General features: G+C 43.6%; 1 protein-coding gene and 1 non-coding gene across 9 annotated transcripts; both read right to left on the bottom strand.

Moving 5' to 3' along the window:
* Positions 1-9,664: 9,664 nt before the first annotated feature.
* LOC117834910 (small nucleolar RNA Z247) lies at positions 9,665-9,805 on the bottom strand. Its single transcript, XR_004635864.1, has one exon. It is a non-coding gene; the product is annotated as a small nucleolar RNA Z247 (small nucleolar RNA).
* Positions 9,806-10,373: 568 nt separating this feature from the next.
* On the bottom strand, positions 10,374-21,678 carry LOC117833330 (uncharacterized). Of its 8 annotated transcripts, none has more exons than XR_011898989.1 (19): positions 21,484-21,678; positions 21,214-21,400; positions 20,982-21,105; positions 20,264-20,342; positions 19,956-20,171; positions 19,778-19,855; positions 19,579-19,683; positions 18,909-19,012; positions 18,617-18,674; positions 18,349-18,528; positions 17,585-17,709; positions 17,374-17,482; positions 17,183-17,268; positions 17,022-17,100; positions 16,772-16,892; positions 12,700-12,827; positions 12,576-12,619; positions 11,287-11,339; positions 10,374-10,834 (listed from the first exon to the last, which is right to left on the bottom strand). XR_011898989.1 is itself a non-coding variant. In XM_072295661.1 (18 exons), coding segments are annotated over exons 10-14 (432 nt in total). In that variant the 5' UTR covers positions 18,460-18,528; positions 18,617-18,674; positions 18,909-19,012; positions 19,579-19,683; positions 19,778-19,855; positions 19,956-20,171; positions 20,264-20,342; positions 20,982-21,105; positions 21,214-21,400; positions 21,484-21,678; the 3' UTR covers positions 10,374-10,834; positions 12,576-12,616; positions 12,700-12,827; positions 16,772-16,892; positions 17,022-17,099. The 8 variants fall into 8 exon arrangements, 2 of the variants coding, with proteins under 2 accessions (XP_072151762.1, XP_072151763.1); XR_011898988.1 differs by having other exon boundaries at positions 12,576-12,616; XR_011898985.1 differs by lacking the exon at positions 11,287-11,339 and having other exon boundaries at positions 12,576-12,616; positions 21,211-21,400.
* Positions 21,679-23,591: the final 1,913 nt, after the last annotated feature.

Below are 23,591 nucleotides of genomic sequence, written 5' to 3'. Positions count from 1 at the left end.
CTCCATCGGGATCCGGGCGGCGGTCAGATTGCAAAGCTTCGTCAGGCAGCGGGATGTAATGGAGCAGCTGATCTGTGCTGCTCTTGACGCTGGCATTGAGGACGTCGACAACAAGTATGCCCTGGTAGTTGTCAACCCAGCACAAGAAGCATCCACGGAGGGGGATGATGGCGTTAGTGATCCAACGGCGAACACTGGGGCCCGGGGGTAACCGCACCTTCTTAATCATCCAGTCTGCTTCTTCAGTGTTCTTGTGCGAGGCAGAAGCAGGAAGAGCATGGTGTTGCAGCAGGCAGAGCTCGCCTTCCAGGTCCAAGTTGGTGAAATCCACGACCGTGAACCCGCCTTCGCTGCCGTGGCACAGGAGGCCGATATGGTCCTCCACCATGGTCCTCTGCTGCCGGTGCCGGTACGGCTTGAAGTAAATGTCCTCATCGGGGGTGCTGACACCACCGGTGAAACAAGTGCGAAGCCGATGGAGCGATGGCGGCGACGAGAAGGCCGAGTAGACGAACAAGTCGACGGGGAAGCGGTAGGTGTCCTTGCAGGACATCGGATCCTCCAGGGCCATGGTTTCCATTTGGCACTAACACTACGGGCCGGCCCGAGCACGACACGAAGAAGCACGGCCCAAAAACGGCCCGGCCCGTGAGCCATCGTGCCAGTGCCAAGCACGGCACGGCGTTAGTGCCGTGTCTGGGCCGCCAATTCGGCTCGTAGTGCCGGCACGGGCACAGCATGCTTAATGGGCCGGCCCGCATAAGGCACGGCTCAAACGGCTATCAGCCATCGGATCCTCTGCCCCCACTCCATCCGACCATTGGATCCGACCGTTGGCGAGGGCGCGTATGTAAGGGAGGCCGAAGGCGCGCGCACCCCCCATCCGTAACCCTAGCTCATTTGCGCCACTCCCCTCTCTCTCTCTTCGCTCGCTCTCCTCTCTCTCTCTCTGGCTCTCTGGCTCTCTGCCTCCCTCCCCGGATCCCCTCCCTTCTGCCCTTCTCCTCCCCCTCCGGTGGCCTCTGGCCTCCGCCGGCACTTGCACACGGCACGGCCATGTATACTCCTATCACCTATGGCTATTCTTGATCTCGCATTCTCACTTCGCGTCGTCCTTCTCGTCATCTCCGTGTCGGCCTCGCCAGGTCTCGGCCCCGCGTCGATCTCGCCGGATCCACATTAGAACTCGCCGGATCCGTAGTCGGTCTCGCTGGATCTGTGCTTCGTCAACGTCGCCGGCGACTCCGGTGCTCCGGATATCAAGGTAGGAAACCCTAACCCTTGCTCAATCGACCCCTTATCCCTAACCGGCTAATCCTAACTCTTGTTTTTGTGTAGCCGTTGAGGAACCGGGGCGCGGGCGTGTGACGATGGCCGGATCCGACGACGACGAGACGGTTCAGGGTGGGTCGAACCAAGAGAGACGGCTTTGCGGGTTGGCCCGAGATGATGACGAGGATGACATGCGCGAGGATGCCGCCGAGCTCTTCGGACGTGTGGCTCAACCTCCCATCATCCTCGAGCCATGCGATGACCAAGCAGTGGACGGGGACGGGGAAGAGAACAACCGTAAGCGCTCACGCCCCTCTACCTCGGCCGTGTGGCTTGATTTCAAGAAGATATTCAAAATGGTGAACGGTAAGAAGGTAAGGTATGGAGCTAAATGCATCCATTGCTCTAAGGAGTACTCTGGGCGCTCTAGTGGTGGCACTGGTCACCTCACCCGCCATAGGGATAGATGCCCTAGAAGGCGTGGGAAAACTCACATGTCTAAGTCACAAATCTCTTTTAATCCTGATAGTAGTATTCGTAATTGGGAGTATTGTCCTATAGTTGCCCGTACTCAACTTGTTAGACTGCTTGCTAGGCTTGATGTTCCTGTCTCTTTGGGTGAATCTTATGCATTTGAAGATTACATTACAACTGCTCATAATCCTAAATTTGTTGCAGTATCTAGGCAAACCACCACTAGAGACCTGCTAAAATACTTCAATGATTGCAAGGCTAAGCTTGTTGAGATTGTGAAATCTGCTGGTGTTAATTGTGTGTGTCTAACGTCTGATATTTGGTCTGGTAATGCCAAAGAGGACTACCTCAGTGTTGTTGCTCACTACATAAACTCTAATTGGCAACTAGAGAAGAGAGTGCTTGGTCTTAGGTTGATTGATTGTTCACACAATGGTCAAAATATTGCTGATCGTGTTGCATCTGTGCTTGATGACTATTGTTTGACTGAAAAAGTTTTTGCTGTTACTTTGGACAATGCATCATCTAATGTTTCAGCCATGCAAAAGCTTAGACCTGTTCTTTCTAAATATCTTGGTATTGAAGTTGTGGATGATGATAGGGATGATAATGCACATTCAGTTAATTCTTTGTTCTTGCATCAGCGTTGTGCATGCCATATTATCAATCTGATTGTTAAGGCGGCTCTAACTGCTCTTAAGCCATTGATTGAGAAGTTTAGAATTGCAATATCTTTCTTAAACTCATCTAATTAGAGAATTGCTGCATATAAAAGTTATTGCATTGCCACTGGTGTTAGGCCTAGAAAGTTTCAGCTAGACATGGAAGTTAGGTGGAATTCTACATATCTAATGCTTAAGCATTTGTTTCCTCATAAGGTCCCATTCACAACTTTCATCGTTGCTCAATATCTTAGGGTTGAAGGTGATCAGTTGCTTTTATCTGATGATAATTGGGCTATGGCAGAAAAAGTGCTAAGATTTCTTGAATCGTTTTATGATGCTACAGTTACATTGTCTGGTGTGTACTATCCTACATCTCCACTTATGATTCATTATCTTGTTAAGATTGCTATGCACTTAAAGAATTATGCTAATGATACTCACATCAGACATGTGGTTCAACCTATGATAGACAAGTATAACAAATACTGGAGGGACATACCTTTGCTTTATTCTTTTGCATTCATCCTGGACCCTAGAGCTAAAATGAAAGGTTTCAATAGAGTGCTCAGGTGGTTGGGTACCCTTACCAGTACAGATTACAGTGCTTACCAGGTTAGCACTAGAGCTCGACTTACTGATGTCTACAACAAGTATGAGGAGAAATATGGAGGTGTTAGGTTGAGGAGGACTGTACCTCCTAACCTATCTGGTAAGAAAAGGTCTGCTTGGGATGAAATTTATGATGATGATGATGTTGGTTCTGCTGGTGGCATGCATTCTCTAGTTGCTACTCTAAGCATGGCTAGAGATACATTTGCAACTGCCCTTCTGCATGCTGCCAGTTCTTCAGGTGGTAATGTTTCTGAACTTGTTTCTTACTTGGACTGTGACACAGTGAACCATTAAGATGATGATTTTAACATCTTGAACTGGTGGCATCAACACAAACTCACATACCCAGTGTTGTCAACCATGGCTAAGGATATATTAACTGTTCCTGTTTCAACCATATCTTCAGAATCCACTTTTAGTATGACTGGCAGGATCATCAAGGAGCGGCGGAGGAAGCTAAAGCCTGACATGGTGGAGATGCTCACCTGCATCAAAGACTGGGAGGCTGCAGAAGCAAGGCTGCAACACATGGTGGAGGACAAGGAACTTGAAGAAGCTTTTGAAGAACTTTATCTTGATTAGTTATCATTTTATGTAATGGGACAGTAATATTAAGTACTGGACTCATGGATTGTGATGAACTTTATAATTGGAGCTGGGCTGCACTCTTTTTTCCTGTCTAGGGTTTCTCACAAGGGTGAGTTTTACCTAGATAGGTTTTTAATGAGGTAGCCATTGCACTAAAACTCCCAATAAAATGTTATTTTGTTATCTCTATGACTCTGTGTGACTGGGTTGTGACTTTGTTACAAATTTGTGAATACAACAAGATAAGTTCTAAATTGCTTGTGAATCTCATTATTTTTGAATTGTGCTTGTAATTCTGTGTAAAAAGAGTGGTACTATGGTAGGCACACTTAGTGCCAGGGCCGGCACGGGCACTGCAGTGCCGCCGTGCCCTGTGGCACGGCACGGCACGCTAACTACCTGTTAGTGCCGTGCCTGTGCCGACAATGAGGCACGGCGGCACTACACGGCACGGCATGGCTAAGTAATCGTGCCATATAGTGTCGTGCCATATAGTGCCGTGCCAGATAGTGCCCGTGCCAGTGCTGTGCCGGGCGGCCCGTCTGGCCAACTATACTCCAGGGGCACGATCGCCCTGAAGAGGATGGAGTGGTTGTGGGCGGCGATCACGTGTGGCTCCCGCAGGCGGCCTCCGAACTCCGGCCTGCTCGGCCAGTCGAGGTACAGGCGGGACACGGCGGGAGAGTCGGCGACCCGGAGGGAGGCGCGGATGGGCCTGTTGGTGCAGGTGTAGGAGATCTCCGATGCCGTGCCGTCCGCTTCGTCCTCCACGTCCCGGTCGCTGCGGTGGATGAAGCGGTCGAGGATTAGCCAGGAGGGGAGGGCGGGAGCCGCCGGGAATAGATCCATGGAGTTGGGATCTAGGGTTCCTCTCGCCAGCGACGGCGGCGGCGGCTGCTCTTGGGAAGGAAGTGGACGAGGAAAGTGGACCCAGGCCGGAAGAAAATTCAGTGGGGACGGTCCCCAGAGTCCCTCCCGTACGGACCCACACTGGATGGCCGACGCGAGGAGGTCCAAGGGATCCGACGTCTCCTGCTCGAGCGGGCTTCAAGTTGGAAATCATTTTTTTTTTGGATAGGATCCCTAGTCCATCTGCATTGCAATCAGGACAATCAGGCTTCAAGCTGGAAAATTGATTCGGAATTTTCGGGCTTCAAGTTGGACAATCAGTTGGACAATCAGGCTTCACTGAATTTTCTTCCACCGAGGCCACCCACCGTATCCGCCGCCTCAGCTATATTACTGTCCCTCCAAAATTAACATCGTATACTTTGCTTCGAGACAGAGACGTATTTGTATTCGACACAAATTCTTATGGTTCTGTTCAAATTCGGACCAACAACAGGTCAAATTGGTGAATTCCCTTTGAATTGAGTGTGTACTATGTACGTTTGAGGATTAGAGCAAGATTGTCACACTCTCAAATTCAAAAATTTCAGGATGTGATTAGGAAGAATAATTAAATAATGATTTTATCGTAATTTTAAATTTTCTGAACATTTATTTTTTTTACAGGAAAGTTAGTATAGGAAAAATAATATGTTATTTTTGTGAAATTAAAATGAGCTTGGTCTGTGGGTGCATTCATGCAGAGGCATTTTTGGTGTTTCACGAGTGCAAGGGTTTTAAAATCCGATTAGATGATGATTAGATCTTTCTGAGAATTTTTCAGATTTTTCTTGTAATTACTCTCATTTTTCTAGAGCTAAATCTATTTATTAGAGGGCTCTAATTTCTTTTTCACAAGCTCCAAGTATTTCATTTGGACTCCTCATGCCCCCAAAATATCTCTTGGAGTTTTCATAGAATTTTTTGAGATTTTCTGGATATTTTTTTATGCTTTAAAAATATTATCTAGAATTTTCTGGATTTGTTTTCTACTGAAAAGTTATTTCAAAAAATGATAAACCTAAACTACCCTTTTGGGCCGAGCCCGCACCCGCGAACCCGACCCGTGGCCCAGCTCTCTTTTCCCTTGGGGCGAGCCTACGAGGCCCAATCCAGGCCCGCCGCTTGGCCTAGTGGAGCCCATCTGAGCCCGCGGCAGGGGCAGCTCTCCCCAAACTACACGCCGCCGTGTGCCAAGCCGTGGGGCTAAATCCGTGCCTCTATAAAACGCGCCACCCGAGCCATAGAGCCCCTGCTGCTGCTCGAATCGCCGCCCCTGCCTCTCCTCGCTTTGCACCGCCGCCGCTTGGAGCTAGCGGAGCAGGGTGCCCCCGACCGTCGCTTATTCGCTGCCCAAGGACACCGCCGGAACAAGCTGAAGCCACGGGGAGCTCTGCGACATCGAGGAGCTGCTCCACCACCTGTCCTCGTTGCCCAATCCACGTCGGAGCGCCACCACAGCCTGAAGGCCGAGCAGGCCTTCGTCCGCCGCCTTCTTCAATTTCCATCTGCCGCTGTTTATTTCCACCGTCGGTGAGAGCCTCTCCATGCTCCCCTCCACCTCCTCTTCCTGACGCACCACCCGCCAGAACCCCCAGGCCCCTAGACCGCCAGTCGATTGGAGCAGCCAGGAGCTCCATCCACGGCCATGTTTAGTTGAATGCCTTTTTTTCAATAAAACTTAATTAGGGTTTACATGTCGATTTTTCTTAGTTAATATTAACTTGGTTAATTCTATTTAATGAAGTTTTCTAAATAAAATGTAATTAGAGTCATACTTCGTTTTCATAATTAAAAGTTAATTTGATTAATACCTAGTAAGCTTATTTTCTAATAAAATCTAATTACAGCTACACTTCAGTCTTTCATAATAAATGTTCAATTGATCAATGTTTATTCAATTTGCTTTCTAAATAAAAGATACATAGGTTATATCTCAAGTTTTCATAATTAAATGTTTATTTGGATAAGTATAAATATAAATGCGTTTTGAATTATAATTTGGTTAGTTGAGCACGAATCATAAAGTTATGCACTTAGATGTTCCCACATATATTATTTTTCCAAACTAAATGTTCAAAGTCCTATAAACTATACATGAACATATGTAACTAAAATTTGACTAAGCTTTACTTCGTGTTTTCAAAATATAAATATAATGTGAGTTAATTCTAAGATATTTCTCTAAAATATCATCTATATTAATTTCTATATTTAAAATTTATGAAGCACATAGTTTTTTTCTTTTATGAACCGAAATCTTTGGATATTGTATCTTCTCAACCAAAGCTTCACTTTAATCGATTCACATTTTGTTAGTCTTCCAAAATCATAAGTATGTTTCACCTAGTTTTGTTATTTTGAAAATAAATATGATATTAATTTTGAACAATACTTATTTACTCAGCTTTTCTAATTAAAGGCTAATTAGGTTTATACATTAGTTTTTCTTAAATAAGTGTTAATATGATTAATACCAACATGGATGAGTTTCTAATTATAACTTGTGTAGTTCTATGCGACATATAAACATAATCGATTAGATGCTATTACATATAATTTATTTCCCAAAGTTAAATGTTTAAATGGGATAATTTATACATGAATATTTATTTATATAAATAAAAGTTGACTAGGTTTTACATGGTCTTTTCAGATACAAATATAATTTGAATCAACTCTAAGGTATTTTCTAAAAGTATAATTTACCATTTTTTTCTAAATTAAAAATAAATGTAGCATATAGCTCTTGCCTTTTCCTTCACAACCAAGTTTCCCAATAGATTTATGTTTCCAACAGTAGCACCGTTCTTAGTATTTTATGCGCCTTCATGATCCTAGAATTGGGTCCTATCCTTTCGTACGTTCTTTTAAAAATTTTCTTTGATTGGTGTATTATTCTTAGTTGTACATGTTTGTTTCCCTTTGTATGGTTATGCCCGACGATTGCTTCAAGTAGAAGGATTGTTGTTCGAAAGCTTTGAAGAGAGCAAGAACTGAAGAGCAGTAAGCGTTTCAAGTGAGCAAGAACTAAAGAACAGTAAGAGTAACTTTTTGTTGGAGAAAGGCAAGTGTCTCTAACCGTCCTTCTGTCTATGCTTATTTACAAGAATACCATGCATTAATTGGAACATGGAGCGACCACCCAGAAAAACAGTACAACCACAAAGACTACATGGCTCTAGTCTTGACTAATTAATTAGAGACTCTAGTCTAGGGTAATCTTACCGAAAGGGCAAGAGGGGAGGTGTTGATGGGGTATAACCCAGCCCTCAGGTTGATCTGCTTTATGGTAGCTTCGTACTCTTGAGAGAGGTTTATGCTTTGCTTTGATCTGAAATCTTAGCGGGTTATCACTTACTAGGGAAACTTTGTAAAGACCTTGTAGCGTCCTATGCAATCACACCTTGGTAGTGTGATAAGTGCTCGCTTTTGCACATCATGGTTGGGTCTAAAGTTCTCTTGATGCACAGGACCGCACGCCTACCTTAGTGGCCGAAACTCCGAAATGGCCCATGATGCATGGGACGCAACACACTGATGAGGAGGCGCATTCCTCGTTTGCACTTTCTATGGGTCCCACCTGTCGGCGCCGGGTTCTTATCCAGTTCTAGTTGGGTTCATGGTGATCTTATTATTTTGTATTTTGATTCATAATAAAAACTTTAAACATGTTTAGTTTTCACATTTGTTGTCCAAATCAGGTGGTTCTTTTTCCTAATTTCTTAGAAAACCTTTATTTATCACATGGAATACATTGCATCGTGTCTCTCAACTTTGTTTTTCTACCTTATTAGAAAAACTTCTTAGAACTTCATACAACAATTTGTAAGACTACAATGAAGTTGCATTTGGCAATGAGCTTTTGTGTCTAAGCACACCTCACACACATATGCATGTACAAATTTATGATGGGATGTTTAAAAGGACCAACACTTTGACATGTCCCACTCTCCTTTAATTTGACTTGAAGGATCATATGGCATCGGTCATGTAGTCACATTCCAACCACTAAATGTGGTGCACCTTTATGTAATGCTCAATGGCCATCAAAACCTTTCAATTACATTGTAATGCTCTATGGTGCACATTTTTTGATCATTATAAACAATGTTGGTACAAATAGTTTAAGCACATTGAAATTATTTTTTTAGCACAAATAGTTTTTAGCATCATCTGCTATCTTATTTTTTATAAATTTGTAATACTTGTGTCTCAAAATTATTTAGCCCCATGTTGGACTAGTATACAGATCAAGAGAAGAGATGAGCATAGATGCATGGGACACGTATTGATTCATGGATGATGTGTCAAGCAGATTTGTGGATACAGAGCCATGTTCGTGTTGATTCATGGTAGTAATGCTATCACAAGGAAGATTATTATTGTTAAGCACACGCAGGACAATAGGAAAAGTAAGATGATCCAAACGACTATGCCACTTAGATGCAGATGGTTTACTGACTCCATAGACTTCTTGCTAACTCCTTCTTGGGGCGAATTAGATTCCAGGGGATAAAGACCTCCTTTGCATCTACCTTGGTGGATAATTTTCTTCGTTCCCTAATCCTTGATAAAAAAGAAATTTGGATGAAACTCGAGAAAAGCATTATTATAAGAAGCTAATTTGTGGACATAGACAAGATTTTAGTGGGCACTAGGAACATGAAGAATATTTTTCTGATGTAAGTTTCGGCTAGGGGTATGTAAAATTGAATGACCAATATTACTGATTTTCATAGCTGAACCATTAGTCACTTGAACTTGCTCTTGCCCATTATATTTGTCTCTGACCGTCAATTTGTCAAGCTCTCTAGTGATGTGATATGTGGCTCCGCTATCCACATACCAGTTTGTATCGATGTCATAACCAGTAGCTGTAGCATCGGCCACCTTAGGATCTTGCTGATCGTCATCTTCGTATCTATACCAGCATCTAGGCGCTTCATGGCCTACTTTCTTGCATATCTGGCAGATGACTTTCTTGGGCTGCTTCCCGCTGCTTGCGTTGCCACGGTTTTGCAAATTGCAGCCACCATTATTGCACCCACGGTTGCGGCCGCGACCACCACGGCCTCCACTGCCTCGTCCACGAAAGCCTCCACGACTTGCCAAATTAGCTGAGGATGAGCACTGACCCCCTTCATTGTAAGCCTCCAGACGTAGCTCATAAGAAATCAGATTGGAATATAATTTGGAAAGGGGATGGGATCCGCTCGACCAACCATCAAAGAGACGAAAGGATTGTACTCAAAATCAAGACCATTAAGCATATGAGGTGCCATCTCACCATCATCAATGAGAATACCTACTGCAACAAGCTCATCCTTGATGACCACCATCTTTGTGAAGTAGGTTGACGAAGTCATGCTACCCTTCTTGAGAGTAGACAGCCGCATGCGTAAATTCATCACGCGTGCTAGAGATTGGGCTGCAAACATTATCTGCAACGCACTCCATGCTCCTGCTGAAGTTGTCTCCGCCGCCACTTGTGCAAGCACTTCCTTGGTGATGGAGTTGAGCAGGTAGCTTAGCAATTGCTGATCTTTGGCCACCCACAAGTCATACTCGGGGTTGGCAACTGTCTCTTTCTTGCCGTCGGCTTTCACCAATTCCATAGTCTTGGCTGGCTCCTTGGAGGACTCTTCTAGGATCCCCATAAGCTGCGCACCACGCACAGCAGGAAGGAGTTGAGCCATCCACAAGATGTAGTTCTCTCTCGTGAGCTTCTCAGCCATGGGAGCTCCAAGCGGCACCAGGGTTGGAGTGGACGATGATGCCATGAACAGGAGGTTGTTGCGCCAGCCACAAGGGTAGGGTGGCACCGGCCTATAGATGGATTAGGAAAGAAGAGGTTGTGCTTACCATGTAAAATAATAGAACGTGGTTACCTATCTTGGCTCGCCACGGTTGCATGTTAATATATAGGGAGAATCCCAACATATTACAACCTAGGGTGTTGCAGATATTCGGTTTGGTTGGATATGATTACAACAAGATTCCTATCTCTATCTCTAACAACCAAACCAAAGTCTCAACACCTATATCTCTAGGATTACATGATCCAAGATACATACGACGATATCTCTAATTCCAACAAATAATACCTAGTACTTGGACCGAATAGAGAATCGAAGGTACAATACATGCATGGGTCTAACATTGATCTAAGAATGTAACATAAAGTTGATTAAATTACACAATTCTAAAAACGAACGTACATGCTTATTACATTTACTTGCACAACAAGAGGCATCGCATCAATCACCAAAGCATCTCTCCATAGACAATCACAGAACCCATGCGCTGTTGTGTCAAGTCCATTAGAGATCTCTCTGCAATGATAAAAAGAATGCCTCAGGCAGTGGCTATCCGCAAATCTTATCCGCATCATCATATCTTCATAGATAAAAAGGCATTACAAGTAGCATAAAAAAGACGGTTCTTTTCAAATAAAAATTCAGAATGTTGGCAATTACAAATTCTGCAAGGACCAGACCTAACGTCCGGCATATGCATTGCAAGTCTGTCATTGTTTATGCATTGAAAGTTTATCAACTCAATTTTGTTCTTACATGAGTGCAATAGAAATGTTATTTCAGTCATTGTTTTATTAATAAAGGTCCCCTTATCGAAAAACGTGAGTAAATAAGAATTGTTTATTTCATTAGTTGAATTGTTCCCTTGCATCATCCCTATATTCAATTTTTAGTTAGAAAAGTAAGAATACTTAACCATAAACCATAAAAAATTTATAATCTAATTTTACACCAGTTAACAAACACACCTGAATGTTCTCAGAAATCCCATGTTCTCTAGCGAAAGACTCCAAATTGAATTCTAATAAAAAAAAAATCGAAGTAATGAATCCATACATGGCTGGCAGTCATAATAACTCGAACCTTATTTGGTTTAGTAGATTTGTTGCCAGAGAAAAAGAAGGCGAAACTAATGGGCGAAGAACATCCAACAGAGGAACAAATTTGATAAAACATTTTGGTGCTAAATCAAGCATGACTAGTTTCTCTTCAACTCAGATTTAATTTCTGTAAACAAATTTAATAGGAGATAACCCTAGACCCAAAGGACCTCTTCTTTGTTACCAGGTTTTCCTTCGCTTAAGAACTAAAAGCCTCATGCCTGGTATAAACAACAACAAAAAATTGGACTGACCATTAATATGCTTACCATGTTTGGTTGGATGTGGACTACTAGAGTCCTTAACAACTATTTCAAGCATTTTTCACAGGTTGCCACTGCAGTCAATGAGGAATGTCTGCTTAGGAAACTGGCAGGGGTAAGCTGTCTTCAAAAATTGTTCCTATAATATGTTTTGTCGGTAGGAGTTATTGGTAAGCTGCTTAGGAACCTCTTTTCTGTTGTGTTGTTTGTTTCCGGACTCAATTACTCCTCTTCTATAAACTCAATGATGAGCAGGTTTCCAGCAAACCCTCGGGAAAGAAAAGTTGGTGTGTTTTTCTCCTTGCGACCAAGATCAGGAGAGGACCAGGAATCTATACATAGGCAAGCTGCATCGGCCACACCTGGCTCAAGTTTCACACAAGAAACCATTCAACCAAACAGGCCCATGTTGCAATTGCACTTAACGTACCGCTTTCAGATAATGGATTAAAAATTTGTCTTTGCTTCTCCTGAAGCATTGCATCGTTCACTCGTTAAAAAACAGCATAAAGCTGCTGTTGCATCACATTAGTGATGAAGATTGGAAGTAATAAATAAAAAATGGATATATTTATCCAAGACTGCACATTACGTCACTAAAATGCTGTATGTTTATTCTATCCTTTTCGCTTATCATCATCCTGTCAACACAGAAAATGACCAGAAAATTGAAGATGCGAAACAAAGATGGTGGGGTATTTCACCACAAAGTTGGTTGTTAGTTTTTTATGAGTTGTCACAAAGGGGTGGGTAAACATCAACCCTTTCAAGACATTTTTAATTCCTCATACTTAATCTCCACTTGAGTTAATTGTCGCCTAGGTGTTACCTAGTGCACAGCTGCCCCAACTGTCCATATCCTAATATTTATATTGAAAAGAGCATAGGGGATACCTAGTATGAAGAATCGCACATCCTGCATGCACACTGAATAGCTGCTAACAACCAGCAAGTAATAAGATGTTAAGATTTTTCTGCTTAAAATTAGCTAAAAGATGTGAAGTTCATATCAACATACTTTGTACTGATGTCAACTTTCTTCTCGATCAGATTCAGGATGATAGTTGGAAAAAAATCCTCTAAGTGAGCAGGTATCATTAATTCAATTCCGTCACCAAGTTATGGCAGTGGCTGGGCCAGTGCATTCTGAAAACAAAAAAAATTCAGCAACCAGTCAAAACAAAAATAGATTGCACTTTAAATCCTAATTGACAAAATTATTTTATTTTTTTCGGTCAACCCTCAAACTAATATTTTATATTAGTAACATGAAGCTGATATGGCAATTAACTCAACCCAATATGATGTCACAACTATTTCTCAACGCATCTTTCTATTTTTTAATAAAGAAAGAGATAAACAAATCCAACCAAGCCCAGCTGAGAAATTGACTGTTGGATAATAGTTAGTTAGGATTTTGTTTCTGGATAATAAGGACAATTGGCGCAACTGAGCACATGATCTTTAGAATTTACCACACTGCCATCATTTTCTGTTCTAGTACTAACAACAGAGCTAACATGGTAGTTAACCCAAGCTATGAGAAGTAGCAAACTACTCACCAACTCACATTTCTATTTTAGAAAAAAAATCTACCTGAAACCTCCCGGGAAATGATACTACTACACAAATTTTATTTCGGCTAATAAAACTACCACTATGCTACCACACAGACATAGTTCCTCCCATTCAGCCCCACATTCTCCAATATCAACTAACATGCAGAGACAACATAAAATAAAAAATATCTACTAACTAAAGAAAGTTAGAGATAAAGCTGAACTTACAGTGTGACTATCTGTAGCATTCAAGACCGTGTCTTTAATAAATATAAAGGCTGAAATTCTAGATCCTTTATACTGTATGCCTTTAACTTTTACATTTTCAATAACATACGCAAAAAACAATGATGCAGTAGGCAGATCTGAGACCCAAGTTTCTGCGCAGCTAGCGGCATTTATTGCTTTCTCCCTGTCGGAAGTCTAATTTACATCTCGACCTTCATACTCGCGGAACAAATCTATTATCAGTCTTTCTCTAGCATAACAGGTCATGCATTAAACATGTGTCTAAAGAAAATAAATTATCCTCACTTGTTAAAATATTTGTTACATTCAGACAAATCATAAAACAATTTACAAATGCTATAAATTGTTTCAGATATGATGGATATTTTGAAATCAAGGATGTCTTGTTAGAGCATAAGATACGTTCTACATGATTAATAAACTTAGTCAAATCATTTGCTATTCAATCAATGGGGCAATTGTCTTACAGCCATTTAATGTTCCAAATGTACCCATCAACATATTTGAAATCCTCCAATGTAAATTGATCATTCCAACTCTAGCCCCTAACGAATGCAGTTGTAAAACAATTTGTCCATAATTATCGAAATTGACACCCTTTCGTAGTAATCTATAATGAAATCCGTCCATCTGGAAGGGTAACTTCTACTTAAACATGTTGCTATTATCACGAACATATCCAACAAGAGTAGTCCATCTGAAATGTTATAACTTAATTATTAGTGAAACCAAAATTACAAAGACTTTTTCTAACAAAATAAAACTATAGCTCAAATGAAACGCACATCAATATTGTTGACGTCAAAATTTTTGAACATAACTTTCGTCGGGCCGTCGGGTACACGCATAAACTATAGCGTCACGTCCTACCCATAAGATAACATACTGCACTTGATGTCAATCCTATATTTCCTATATTTGAAATATTGATGCAGAAGCTTTATTTTGGTCTGCTTTTCATACAAGTGCATCATATGTTCTGAAAGTTTATCTAACTTGACTGTTAAGAGTATCTCTCCAGAACAGTGCCTAATGAAAATTGAAACCTTCTAACATTTGGTTCTTGACGGATTAACCTATTGTCTTTTAGTATTACTTCTGCTACACTCATCATTTTTTTGGATCTGAGCATTGCTCTTGCAGTATGCAACAACCTGTTGTCTGTTAATATCTTAAGCAGAGACAACATTGATATGGTCGGTATGTGAACACTTTGGAGACTGCTGATCTGATTGGAGTTCAATAAGGCCAAAGAAAAAAAAGTTATAGCAAGGGGACCACTCTTCCTATAGCCTTTTTGCTTTTGTCTTATTGAACTCCAATCGGATAAACAGTCCATAAGATATTAATATACCGACAATATCAATGTTGCTTTTGCTCAAATAATTGACAAATAGCAGCTTGCTGCATATTAAAAGAGAAACGCTCAGATCCAAAACAAGGATAAGTGCAGCAGAAGCAATACTAAAAGACAGAAGTTTATTCCTTTAAGAACCAAATATTAGAAGGTTCCAATTTTTATTAGGCACTGTTCTGGAGAGATACTCTTAACAGTTAAGTTAGATAAACCTTCAGAACATATGATGCACCTATATGAAAAGCAAACCAAAATGAAACTTCTGCATCAATATTTCAAATATAGGAAATATAGGATTGACACTAAGTGCAGTATGTTATCTTATGGGTAGGACGTGACCCTATAGTTCATACGTGTACCCGTCTGCTCGACGAAAAGTATGTTCAAAACTTTAACCTTAACAATATTGATATGTGTTTCATTTTAGGTATAGTTTTATTTTGTTAGAAAGTCTTTATGATTTTATTTCACTAATAGTTAAATTGTAACATTTTAGATGACCGTGATAATAGCAACATCTTTACAGTAGAGGTTAACCTTCCAAATAAACGGATTTCACAACAAATGACTACGAAATCATGTCAATTTCTATCATCATGGAAAAATTGTTTTACAGCTACATTCACTAAGTGCCAGAGTTGGAATTGTCAATTTACATTAGAGCATTTTAACAATATTGATGGGCACATTCGAAACATTAGATGAACGAAAACCAATTGCCCCACTGGTTCAATGGTAAATAATTTGATTAAGTTTGTTACTCATGTAAAACACATCTTATGCTCTAATAGGACATCATTGATTTCAAAGTATTCATCATACCTGAAACAATTTATAGTATTTGCAAATCGTCTTATGCTTAGTCTGAATGTAACGAATATTTTAACAAGTTAGGATAAATTATTTTTTTAGACACATATCTAATGAATGACCTGTTATGCTACAGAAAGAATGATAATAGAGTTGTTCCGCGAATATGAAGGTCGAGATGTAAATGAGACTTCTAAGAGAATGTAATAAATGCTGCGCAGAAACTTGGATCTCAGAACTACCTACTGCATCATCATTTTTTGTGTATGTTATTGAAAAAGCAAAAGTTAAAGGCTTACAATATAAAGGTTATAGAGTTTCAGCCTTTATTTTTATTGAAGATATGGGTCTTGCATGCTAAGACAATCACAGTATAAGTTAAGCTTTATCTCTAACTTTCTTCCATTAATACATATTTTTTATATTCCGTGGTCTCAGCAGGTTAGTACATATTGGGGAATGTGGGGCTGAATGGGAGGAAGGGCTGAATGGGAACTGTGTCTGTGTGGTAGCATAATGGTAGTTTTATTAGCCCAAATAAAACTTGTATAGTAGGATCGTTTCCGCAAGATTTCAGGTAGATTATCTTTTTTTTCTCTAAAATATAAAGATGAGCTGGTGAGTAGTTTGCTACTTCTCATAGCTTGGGTTAACTAACATGTTAGCTCTGCTGTTAGTATTAGAAAAGAAAATGGTCACAGTGTGGTAGGTTCTAAAGATCATGTGTGATCAGCTATGCCAACTGTCCTTATTATTTAGAAACATAATCCTAACTAACTACTACTCAACAGTCAATTTCTCAGCAGGGCTTGGATGGGTTTGTTTATCTCTTTTCTTTATTAAAAACAGAAAGATGAGTTAAGGAATAGTTGTGACATCATATTTGCTTGAATTAATTGTCATATCAGCTTCATGTTACTAATATAAAACATTAGTACGAGGGTCGACCCAAAAAAATAAAATAATTTTGGCAATTAGGATTTAAAGTGCAATCTATTTTTGTTTCGACTGGTTGCTGAATTTTTTTTATTTCAGCAAAATGCTAAAGCACCACACAGCTTAATGCACTAGCCAGCCACACTCATAACTTGGTGACAGAATTGAATTAATGATACCTGCTCCCTTAGAGGATTTTCTTCCAACTATCATCCCAAATCTGAACGTCCGATTCATTATCCAAAAGTCTGTTGCAGCTGTCCTTTTTCAAAACTTGATTCTTTTGAAGTGAGCTGTCCCCTAAAATTAAAACATAATTCGGTCAAAAAGGAGCTTTGATGTATATCCACATTTAGTTTGTATCCATTAAAGTGAACTCTTTCTGAGTAGATCAAATCAAATGGGTTAAAAGAAATGAGCGGGAAATACCTTACATGGTACCATGCTTGCAGAGTTTATATTAAAACACATGTCCTGGACTGCTGCCATGAGTATTGGCCCATGCTTTCTGTTCCAAATCAAAGAATTACAGCCTCATAGCATTATTCCATCAAATGGAAGCATTCTTCAGAAACCAAGGTATTACCCACCATAAATTCTGAACTTTTGTATTAGCACCAAAACGCCAAAGGGGTTTCACAAAGCTCATAGAAACGTTCTTCCCTGCAACAAAATTCTGTGCACAAAGCAGAAGTGAATTATAGAACAAAATATGAATGGAACCAATTAACCAACATACACAACAGTGTTTAGTGCTTGGAAAGGTATAATGAAAGGATACCTGAAAAGTCTTGTAACTGCGCTTGGCTGCAGCGCTGTGTGCTGGTGTAAGATCATGCATTTTCCCCTGGAAATTTCCAGCAACATTCTTCAGCAGGAGCCACAAAATCCTGCAGAAAGACAGAAGACAGCTAAGAAGGAAAGGTGGAAAGAGGAACAAGACCTACATTATAACTTAGTGGTTAACAAAGAAGAATTTCAAATGAGATCACCTTGGCTCCTGTGTGCTTGAACTAACACTGCAGCACAAGTAAGTTTCTGTGTCTTGTTCAGGATCAGCTTCATCGACATCAGTGTTTCCCATCAGAAGCATATTTGTCACATTCGTATCTCCAATCTGGACAGAAAGGTCAATCAGAATAAGCCTTCCTGTAGATACCCCTGAGCCCAGAGGCTTGACCATGTTATGCAAAGCGCACTTAAAGCATTATTGCAATAACCAATTTTAGAAAAATTGGCGGTTCTTATTATTGGAAAAAGTGAAGCAGGTTTAGGCATGGAACTACACACACCAAATAATCAAGTTGCCTAGTACCCAGAGTAGCACATTATGAAAACACGGGAGCAGGGGCCACTTAAGTTCTTCAAATCCGGATCGGCCACCTAAGTTCTTTCATTCTTTGTCTAGTGAGCAGGGGCGAAGAGTGTCGCCACATAGCAGCAGATAACGGAAAAATGCTAATAAATCTTCCCTAAGTGCTTCCATCAACTGAATTTAAAAATAGCTGAACTGTGAAACAGAAATGAACAGAAGTACAATGGCAAATCAACTGAATTTAAAAATAGCTGAACTGTACAATGGCAACCTTAATTAAATGTAAACCCAACATGAGTCTAACACAGTTCACAAAACTGTTCATCACTGCAGCATAATCCCATGTATTAAGAAGAAGCATATTATGCAAAAAAAATGAAATGGCACCAATTATTCACAGGTCACATTAGTGTCAAGTAAATGGAAAGAGTAAATAGCTACCTGAAGAGCCTCGTCAACGATAGAGTTATAACACGATCTCTTCGTTGGAGCTGATATATTCTCTTCAACCACCAGAAGCGGCATTGCTAATGCAGCAACGCATTCCTCCATGCTGTCTAGGTAAGACACCTTTCAAATCTCTCTGCTTTTCTCAGCCAGAAGCCTTACTGACTTGGGATCCTACACAATTTTGGACCGAAAGATGCATTCAGTCCTACAGATCCAATACGCCTTGTGACAATGGATGAGTACAGTGGTGAACCCTTACTTGCAGATAGGACATAAGATGTTCGGTTGAGTTGTCTGTCGGCGATACAGCTTGCGCTCTGAGTAAGAAGACAGTAACACAATGCAGTCAATGCAAGGTAACAGAGGACACACTTACACAGCTTACGCTCACTGGTTCAATCTCAAGCGCAATACAATCCGTTTGTGCATTCTTTGAAAGGAGCAAATGCCAAGAATTTTACAGATGATAACTAAGAAAAGAAATGGAAAAAAAAATTGCGGTATAATTCAACGGCAAATAAATAGAGATTAGTTTGAGGCAAGGTCGACACCTTGGTTCCTGTGTGCTTGAGGTCTCCTTGGTGAAGTTCCCTAATGATGGTGATGATGGGAGGAGCAGGACAGTGTCAAGCCCAGTCGTTTCTTTACTTGAACCCTGAAAATTGAAATGCTGGTGAACAACAGGTGATCGGACAAGAATAAGAAGAAGAAACGAAGTAAATGCTTGCTCAAAGATAGGAAGAACGGGTGGTGGATCGTGGCGGCAGATGTGGGGATAACCAAACCAAAGGAGGAAGGAGTCGGCGGAGGAGAGGGTGGCCATGGTGCATGACAGGGAGGTGCAGCGGAGGGGGTGGCGGCGGCGTAGCAAGAAGGGCGCCGCCCTAGGGTTTCACACAGCAGGAGGGAGGCGCGAAGGAGAGGATAGGCCCACGATGTAATCTCGTGATACCATGTAAAAAAGTAGATGGGAAACTCCACACGCCCTAATGAGAGGGGTAACCTCTCTCTCTATATATATATGGCCAATATGGCCTAGAATACAAGGTATACATCAAGTATACAAGGAAAGGATAAATACATCCTAATACCATTAAAAGGTTAAAGGTAAGCAACTTTTGGTGATCCTAAAAATTTCTTAAACTATTTACACAGCAATACGCAATAGTGAAACTGATAAAAAAGACCTTAGTGAGAGAACAATGAGCTCTAAGAACATACCAGACAATGACCTTTGCACGGTCACAACTTCGGACAACGTCCATTTGATGATGGTCGAACTTTAGGAGACACGGAATCCCAGCTAAGTTTGTCTAAGCTCAATATCTGAAAGATACATTTTTTAGATAATGATCTGAAAGATACATAGAAGATGAGATCATGAAGTCATCTCATTACAAGATTAGTGTTCACCCATTACCTCGGTATCATCTAGCAAACGATGGCCAGAATCAGCACCGAAGACTGCCATGTTGCTCCCTACCATGGCTGCTGCAAGCTGTTTACACCCAAAGAATGTTTGAGAATATTGATGAGGAGGACAGCACTCGAATTAATATTTTTTACAAACAGATAGGAAGTTTAATATGGTTACTTACATCAAAACGTGGAGTTGGTTTGTCGCCCTCTGTTAACAGCACCGCCCCATTCTCTGAGCTCTCAAAAGCGTGCCCATTGAGATCAAATGTATCAGATGAGCAGCGCCAAGCAAGGTCATCGGCGCAGCGCACTACGTGAAACAGTAAGTTTGCCGAGTGCTCGGCGAAGGCCAAAAAACTCGCGCGACTCCCTTATGTAGTCACTGGATCTTCTCCCTAGACAAATCCCATGATCTAATAAACTTAAAATTCATTGATACGATAGAACCAGGGGGCAAATGCAATACAGTTGAACCAGAAAATCTCACATTGGGGTGACTAAAACGCTTAGTTTGACGTGAAGGGTTCCGTGAGCCATGGAAAGGATCGTGCAGATGACCCTTTAACCTGCAGAAATCATATGACCAATAAAAGGTTAAGGGCAAGCAGAGTGAATGCACAATGAAAGACCTTTTCTTTTGTAACTCAACTAGCCAAGCTTATGATTACGACTTGAAAGAAATAATAAATCTAAAAGATTCAAGCTCATCACAGTAACCAAATAATCTTGTGACTACAGAAAGAAGACTAAGAAAAAGTCATCTAAATAAACATATCTAGTTATATAGAGAAGGAATCGAAATTAGGTTCAAACATCTCCCAGAAATTAACAAATAAGTTCAACATTTTTAACAGAACCTCTTTTCTCCATATATTTGGGGCTCACTGAAACCAAATCTTATCAACACCAGCTTCTTTTTTCGAGGGCAACCTTTTTCCTTCTTGTATTTATTTATGAGATGGAAAGCACAAGCTTTTTTCTTGCATTGAACCCCTAGATCTTCTAAACGGGCAAACAACCACAGCCAAATCAGAAAATCAAACTGAAACATCTCGCACAACAGATAAAAATAAAATCTTTTCCCATGAGTACCAACAAAAAAGATAAAGAAAAGAAATATCTACCAATATTTAGTAGAAAAAAAATGGATAAGAACCAAACAACGAAAAGCAGCGAAATTTATGGGTGAAGAACTGAAATCTCACCCCCCCAGCTTCATCCGGCGCCGAGTAACCAGTAACATCTTCGGCATTGCGACCTCTCTTCAGTTGAGCCCCATATTTTTGTCAAGACTTCGAACCAAACCCTACCGCCGCAATCTCTTGTTACCTGCAAACACGGCGACGCGAAGAAACGGGAAAAGAAGCCGGGTTAGTGGAGCGCTTGGGATTGGTCCCAAGAAATCATGTCGAAAATAAGGGGGAGAAAAGGCACCACCGGCGACGCCGCTGCTCCGGCGCTCCAACGACGGCGGCGGTTCCTGCGGCACCGAGTCGCACGCCATCTCCGGCGCCTCCTCTCGCTCGCCTTAAACCCCCAGCACTGCGCTAGCACTAGCGCAGCTAGCTCACCGTTCCCCTTCAACCCCCAGCTTTCTCTCCGCGCGTGCCAGCCAGCCAGCTGCCTAGATCATGAATTTGGGCTGACAACCACAACTATACGAGCACTTGAAAGACCTCTGCGTGCGCGTGTTTGTGGATACTATACCTCTGCGTGCTGCAGAACTCGTAGAGGTTGCCGAGGTTGGAGAAGATGAATAGATGATGAGCGCGACCTCGGCGTCGCACAGCACGGACAGGTCGTACGCCTTCTTGAGCAGGCCGTTGCGGCGCTTGGCGAAGGTGACCTGCAGGCGGTTGATCTTGTTCTCGATCCGCTTCAGCTCCACACCCCCCCCCCCCCCCCCCCCCCCCCCCCCCCCCCCCCCCCCCCCCCCCCCGGCAGCCGCCTGAACCCTCCGCCGGCCGCCGGCTGCCAGATCGACGACCTCGACCGAAGCACCAGCTCGCACTAGCAGCATCAGCAGCAAAGCCAAGCGAAACCAAGGGCAGGAGACGGGGGCGAAGGAGACGGATCGGAGCGGGGATTAAATGACGAGGGGAAAGCGATGGCACGGGGCCGGGCTAGCAACTGGCAAGCCGGCGAAAGGTAGCAGCCAACAGCCAGAGCCTAGCGGTGGTGGAGCTCAGGGGAGGAACCGGTGGGCGCAAGGGTGGGGCGTCAGGTTGCCGTTTCCGGCAAAGCATCAAGAGGGGGGGAAACCCTAGGCCCCCAGCCGCGTAGCACGTTTGCGGAAAGCTAGGGATGGATGGGAGTCACCACCACCACCATACCCACTCAGCACTCACTCCACTACTCCGCCCATGGGTCCCGGCCTCGCCTCTGCGCCCGGCTTTTATGTCGGCGGGCCCCGCCGGCGGGAGAGCGAGGCGGCCAACCAGCTCCGCGCACGCGACCAGTGGCGATCGGTGGATCACATGCGCGGCTTTATGGCCCGGCCAGTACTCGCAGCAGCCGCGCGCACCAAGCGAGCTGCCCGGCGGGCATGTACGTCCTCGCCTCCTCCCGGCGCCCGGCCGGGTCGCTGTCCAGACCAGCTTCGCACAGGCGTGGTCCCCGTGCGCGAGCGCCGCCCGCCGAGGCATCAATAGCTGGGGGAGCGAGAGCCAGCTGGCAGCCGATATGATGCGCGCGACGCGAGCACGCCTGCATGCGCGTGCTGGGGACCCCGCCGGGCGGAGCAGCTAGCCGATCGATCCGTGCACTGCCCGCATGGATGGCACGCCACTGTTTTCGATCCGTCTGCCGCGCGCGCCGGCGACGGGCCTGCAGCCCGCCGGCCGGTCGACGGACTATTCCCCGGTCGCGGGCACGACCGATCTCCCCATGGTCGCCGCCGTCCCGGCCCTCCGCCTCGGATCGAATGAACAGAGCGTGGGGCCGGTGAAATGAGTTCGAACGAACTTCTTCTCAGCGTACACGCCACGCGCGTACGGGGAACAGAACGCCACAGGGCGCCCTGTGCTTGTCCGTATCCGTAGCATGTGTTAGGATGCATGAGGAACGTAAGCGTGAAGCGAACGAGATTCCTGGACTCGTCGGCTACCGCTGCGTTTAGCCTGTTACTGTATGTGATGCTTATTGTGTGCCTGTGACAATTTGCTCCGCGTGACACTCTATCCCGTAGTGCTCCCCGTTCCCCGCCCCACTTTGTTCCGCTCCCGAGGCCACCCCTACTCGTCTGCTTCAAGTGGCCGTGGGGCGTAACCCCACCCCGTCGCCGGACCCCGGCCCGAGCCCCTGCGGGGACCTCGAGCTCCCCTGGCTCTTCAAATCCATCCGCATCCTCGCGCAGGGCCTCGTCATCGCCGGCGACCTCCCTCCCTCCCTTCGCCCCCCGCCCCCGATGGCGTGTGCCACGCTGCGTCCGGGAGATCCGAGGCTCGCCGCCGGCAACTACCGTCACGGCGGCCGACGGCCAGCAAGGGCCGGTCAGTCGGCCAAACGGACCCACCTGCTCTCATGGGGGTGGGTGGGGGGCGCAACGCCAGGCCGTCGCTGACCTGTCCGGTGACCGTTCTGTCAAGCTCGGGGAAAGCTGGCTCAAGCGCGGCGCACGCGAGCGTGACCTGCACGCCGTCCGTGAGCGGCGTGCCTGCGCAGCGCCCATGCCCAGTGTACCCCCCCTAGCGCTGCCACCTGCTGCCGGGTCACGGGTGCGCTGCACGCCGATGGGAGACGTGCCCCCGGAAATCCTGCAACCGCGGCGCAGTCGCTACGAGCCCCGTGCCGAGGACCCGATGGTAGCTTTTTGC

The sequence above is a fragment of the Setaria viridis genome, chromosome 8, assembly GCF_005286985.2.
Source record: "Setaria viridis chromosome 8, Setaria_viridis_v4.0, whole genome shotgun sequence".
Taxonomy (NCBI): Eukaryota; Viridiplantae; Streptophyta; class Magnoliopsida; order Poales; family Poaceae; genus Setaria; species Setaria viridis.
Note: the sequence above shows the minus strand (reverse complement) of the source record. Positions and strands in the feature narration are given on the sequence as shown.

Bases quoted from the DNA above. Each gene is read 5' to 3' on its own strand.
- LOC117833330 (XM_072295661.1), bottom strand. From the start codon at position 18,459: ATGGAGGAATGCGTTGCTGCATTAGCAATGCCGCTTCTGGTGGTTGAA. The intron at 17,483-17,584 runs GTGATCTCATTT...GTCTTTCTGCAG, and splicing joins TCAAGCACACAGGAGCCAAG to GATTTTGTGGCTCCTGCTGA. The intron at 17,269-17,373 runs GTATCCTTTCAT...CTTTGTGCACAG, and splicing joins GCAGTTACAAGACTTTTCAG to AATTTTGTTGCAGGGAAGAA.